We start from the raw sequence: 5,727 nt of genomic DNA on the forward strand, positions 1-5,727 counted from the left end.
TATATTTTTTTTTATATAACTTTATGAAACACAGGGTTGCAAACATCAAACTTGGCAAATGTATAATATTAAGGGGGAAAAAAGGTTAACAAAGAGGTGGAAAGAGGTGCTTAACACTTTTTGGACCCCTATTAAAAACTTTGCAATATCTAAACACAATTGTTTATTTCAGAATCAGAATCAGAATCAGAATGAGCTTTATTCACCAAGTGTGTGCAAACACAAGGAATTTGTTGTGGTTTTTTTAGGAGCTCTTGGTACAAACATACATACATGCATATATGACATGAGAACAAAAAGAACATTTAAATAAGTAAGACTAAGGATACAAAAATTAAATAATAATAATAATGTGGTATACATCTGGAACAGAAGATGTATGTACAGATTTATGCATTATTTACTGTATATACAGCTGTATAAATACAAATATGTATATGTAATATACATTGCTAGATGTATATGAATGATGTATAAAACAAAGAAAGTTATTAATTAAAAAAATAATAATAAAATAAAATATTATTATGCACAGGTTCGCAAACATCAAACTTGTCAAAAGGTATAACATTAAAAAATGTAAAATAAAAAAAATAATAATAATAATAATAATAATAAAAAATCTGCACTTGAATGATTAACATTAAGTTCTAAGTTAAGTTGTAACTAGTTTGGAAATAAATTCTGGTTTATGGTTTGTAGTCATAAACCTACTGATGATATTTCCAAAACTCAAAAAATAGAAAAATAATACTTAGATGATAATAACACATCTGATGTGTTGAGCAGACTTTCGAACATTTGCCGTTTTTGAAAACCAATAAAACCGAATCCAAAAAACGCAGCTGCTGTGTTGGAACAATTTAATTAATTATCATGAATGCTCTGGCCTGTATACTTAGAGAGTTTGTTTGCTGGCATTAGTGCATATTATTTCAGCAGTTATGTTGTCAAAATGTATGTTTGTGTGCTTATAAAACAGTTTCAATATTCCTCCCACATATTTCACAGCTGACATGATGCGATGCACAGATGCTGAGGATGCGTCAAGCTCAAGTCAAAGTTTAATTCCCAGATTAGGCCTACATTATGCACATAATCTGTCTTTTCAGATTTTTTTAGAAAAGGCTGATTCTCTTTAAATGTGAAAAACGTCAATATTTCCCTTGAATTCGAACCACGAGATGCTTAAGTTGCTTCAATGATTTCCACAGGGAATACAAGAATTAGGGAAGCTAGTGACGACCCTTCCAGCCGCCAATTACAACCTTCTGAAATATATATGCAAGTAGGTCCAACATAATCATTTCAGACAACATTTTTGTCAGTCGTTTTCATGCTTCGCTGCTTAAAGTGAACTCCATCTTTGTAGATTTCTGGATGAGGTGCAGTCTCACTCAAATGAAAACAAAATGGGTGTGCAGAACTTGGCCACCGTGTTTGGACCAAATATCCTCCGTCCTAAAATGGAAGATCCAGTAGCTATTATGGAAGGTAAGCACTTATTATCCCATTTCCAACCCATTACTTTGTAAAACATAAACACACTTCAAAACCAGACACCTGCGAGACAGTTGCACCAGGTGTGAATAAAACAGCCTATATTTGTGGCATAAATGCAATTATAATCTATGCACTACTATATTTGAGCATGTACCATTAAACTTTGAATGTGAAAGATAATGCCACATATAAACTACATTTATGTCCAGATGTGCTCATGTTTTATGTATTAGTGTTCATTTATTTATTTTAGATACAGTTCTTTGATATTATTTGCATATTTAAATAAACTAATTATTTTATTTAATGATTATTTATGTTTACAAATTTGGAGGCTTCTCTTTAAATAAAAAAAAATACAAAATTCCGGAATATAAATTGTGTTTTTTGATCATCTGAAATGTGCATTTCCCACACGCTTTAAATACATTTGTTTAGGCTTGCCGATTACAATAAATGCTATTTATAATGAATGCCAATATAATTTATGTTTGTTGTACACAACTATTTGTTCTGTTCTGAATACCATTACATTTAAAGGATACATGCTTATAGTGTTTGTAAAAATAAATAAATCAAAATGTAAAGTTTTTTTTTTATTTACCAGTGCAATTTACACTCTTAGAAATTGCTAGTAAATTTCACAATGACAATGAATCACGTAACGTTGAATTATATGTGAAATTAATATGAATGAAATTAGTAGCAATACTGAAATAATCTTTGTTTTATTTACAACTTTTAAACAACATTTTTACAGTGTATTTTATTTCTAAATGCAATAATAAAAATTCAGCTATACACCGATGCAGCTTTTTTTCCTTTCAACAATACAATTTTGACCCTGTGCCACTATTTTCATGAAAATATCTCATAATGTGCAACTACACATTTACTTAAAGATTAATTTCTGACTTAAGAACTAATGATGCAACAAAAATAAGCACAGTTACAAACTACAGTGTAAATATATATATATTTGTTTTTTTTTGTTTTTAAGTTGTAACTAAAACAAACATTATTAGAGTACATTTTACAAGAAAATACTATTCCAGTCTTTCTACTAATTTCATTACTAATATTAATTTCACATATAATTCAATGTGTTATTTGCTGATTTTTGTAAAAAAAAAAAAAAAAATTGTGAAATTTACTAGAAATTTCTGGGTAAGAACTGTTTCTCCACGCCGTAAAAAAATATTTTCTGAAGTTGTAAATAAAGCAAAGATTATTCGGATTATTAAGATTATACAAAGATTATTGTTTTACAAGAAAATAATACTTCAGTATTTCTACTTAAAATGTCACATTTAATTCAGTGTGAAATTTACTAGCGATTTCTGAGTGAAAATTGTTTCTAGACCTACTTTTTTTAGTGCACCACCCAATACTTATTCATCACTTATAGATGAGCACGAGGGAATACAGCATTGTGTGTGTGTGTGTGTGTGTGGGTGTGTGTGTGTGTGTGTGTGCGTCAGCAAGCATGATCGCCTGTATACTGAAAAAGACTCAGAAACATCACAGAACCAGATGGAGGTAAAGGACCAAAGCCAACAACATCAGCAGTCCAAGCTGGTGGACTGGATCTCTGAGGAGGATCTGCAGACCTGTAAGAATGACAACCCTACCAGCAGCAGTGCCTCGTCTGCGGACGCCGCTATCACCTCCAAGCCGGTGCCTCAGGGAAAGGGAGAGACGGCCGTAAGCCCTAGTAAGCAGGCCAAGACGCTTCCAGGATGGAAGTACACCTTCAAAGGCTCCTCTCCTCGGCCGCCGTCCGCAAAAGTCTGTGGCTCCGCGGTGGACGTGTCCACGGCCTCCAGCGGGAACTGGCTCATGAACGGGCTGTCCTCGCTAAGGGGACACCGCCGCACCTCGTCCGGCGAACGCTCCAGGGATTCGGGCTCCTCTCAGAGACTGTCTACCTACGACAACGTCACGTCTTCGTCGAGTCTGGGCAGCGTGCTGAGTATGGACAGCACGCCGTGGTCCTCCTCATCGTGTGAGATCTCCGTCCCAGACTCTGGAAGCGACCCGTTAGGGACAGAAGACGGGCCTCAGACGGAGGCGAGCGCTCAGGAGGAACGGAGCGAGGAGGAAGCAAAGCCCAGCGAACAAGAGGACGACGTCGACAGTGCTGTGGAGAACCGCGCGAGCGGATTGTTTTGCAGTGACAATGGGAACGTAGCACCGGTCATTAGAGTCGTGGACGAAGACACAGATGCAAACGGAGGCCCTTCATCCCTGGCCAGCGTCGTGGAAGACCTGAAAGAAGAGCTGAGGAAGCAGAAACAGACTTCCGAATCTAGAATTCAAAAGTAAGGCTGCTGCTTTTTAAATGACAAGGGTTTTTTGAATTGACACCTATATTTAAGCTCTGTTTGGATGGGACAAGTTTCTTTGAGTATAGGTCAGGTCAATTTGTGTTTCTCAGACATATGAAAATAGATTGTATTTTAGAATAATTTCTGTGATTTAAGGGATAGTTAACACCAAAAAAAAAAAAAATTGTCATCATTTACTCAACCTGCACTGGGTTCAAACCTGTATGAGTTTTGAGATATTTTGAAGAATGTTGGCAACCAAAACTTGACGGTAGCCATTCACTTCCATAGTATTTTTCTTTTCCATACTATGGAAGTCAATGGCTAAAAAATATTATGAAGACAATATGACATATTATGAAGACAACATTTTGCGATATTAATTTGAATCAAACAGGGTTTTTTTTTTCCTCCCCAAAAGCGCAGAAAAAAAATATGGAATATTACTTATGGAATTTTTTTTTTTTTAATAACTTGTGGGTCCTCTGAGAAATCACAGCCAACCACTGTTAATAATTGCAGAAGGTATAGAAAGTAGAGCTTATCTAGAAATAATTTATTGCCAGAATCTGTACTTTTAAAATTATTTTTAAATTTTGGTGATGAATTAGGGTTTGGGTTTTACTGTTGAATCCTTTCAATAAGCATAAATTGAATCCGAATTGATTAATGAAGTAATTTGTATTTTTTAGCACAATTTGTACTAAAAATCTAAACTTAGTTCATAAGTCAGGGGTTCTCAAATATTTGAACCCAAGAACCCCAAAATAATATGATCCCCTTGCGAGGTCCCTGATTCATAAAATATAATATACAGTATATATATACATAATCTCATCTATACTGTATGAGAAATATTATAGAAAAGCTAGTACTTTTTTTTTTATATTTTGGGGGTCCTCTTAAAAAAAAAAAAAAACACATCCTCTGTTAATAACTGTTAACTGTTTTTTTTTTCTTTTAGCACTACTGTTGTTGTTTTACTATTAGTAGCATAAAATAATCTGACCTGTCTTTACAAAGCAATATGAAACCGATTTGATAGATGTTATAGTTGTAATATTTTTGGTCTCTCAAATTGCGTTCCCCGAGCATCCCCCTAAGCCCTGGCATAAGTAACAGTGCTCGGTGATATCTGTATTGTGCACTCACACACCTGTGTTCTGCTCTCTGCAGGCTGGAAGAGTCGAGTTCAGCCCTGTGCTCGCAGATGGAGAGACTCCAGCAAGAGATGGAACAGGAGAGAAAAAAAAAACGAATGCTTGAGATCAAACTGAGAAACTCTGAACGGGCCCGTGAGGACGCAGAAAACCGCAATCGCCTCCTTGAGAAAGAAATGGAAGATTTCTTCTCCACGCTGGGGGATCTGGCTCTTGGAAGCCGTACCAGTGACATTTAATGCAAACACACCCAAAGTCCCCAAATGGACCAGAGCACTCAGGCTTCTCCAAAAATCATGTGGACAAATTTTTGTGTTCATCAAATCAGACCTAAAATACAACTAGTTAAAGGCCTTCCAATGTGTACCAGTCACTTTTTTCGAGGAGATTCTCTCCGTTTCAGCAGTGTAGCATTTATTAAAGCCATTTTACACCTGTTGATTTACAGCTATTTCTTTCTGGAAGCTTCAGCTTTAGGTGACAAAGAAACAAATGGAACGTCTGAATCTGGTCCTTAAATCAGTTCAAATTATATCATGCATATTTTGCATGTTTAAGGTTCCCAATAATGACAATTAGAGCAGATTCACTGGCTTCAGCATGTTAAAGGAAGAGTTCACCCAAAAATAAAACATTTACTTCAAATTTACTCACCCTCGGGCCATCCAAGATGTATGAGTTTGTTTCTTCATCAGATTTGGAGAAATGCAGCATTGCATCAGTGTCTCAGCAATGGA

General features: G+C 35.5%; 1 protein-coding gene across 1 annotated transcript in view; it reads left to right on the forward strand.

Moving 5' to 3' along the window:
- arhgap22b (Rho GTPase activating protein 22b) overlaps positions 1 to 5,535 on the forward strand; it is a 27,180-nt gene extending 21,645 nt beyond the window's left edge. The window contains exons 7-10 of the mRNA XM_016493076.1: positions 1,215 to 1,288; positions 1,373 to 1,518; positions 2,969 to 3,824; positions 5,007 to 5,535. Of these exons, the coding sequence (XP_016348562.1) occupies positions 1,215 to 1,288; positions 1,373 to 1,518; positions 2,969 to 3,824; positions 5,007 to 5,229 (1,299 nt within the window). The 3' untranslated portion in view covers positions 5,230 to 5,535. The remainder of the gene's footprint in view (positions 1 to 1,214; positions 1,289 to 1,372; positions 1,519 to 2,968; positions 3,825 to 5,006) is intronic.
- Positions 5,536 to 5,727: the final 192 nt, after the last annotated feature.

Source organism: Sinocyclocheilus anshuiensis, unplaced genomic scaffold, assembly GCF_001515605.1.
Source record: "Sinocyclocheilus anshuiensis isolate Anshui unplaced genomic scaffold, SAMN03320099.WGS_v1.1 scaffold546, whole genome shotgun sequence".
NCBI lineage: Eukaryota > Metazoa > Chordata > Actinopteri > Cypriniformes > Cyprinidae > Sinocyclocheilus > Sinocyclocheilus anshuiensis.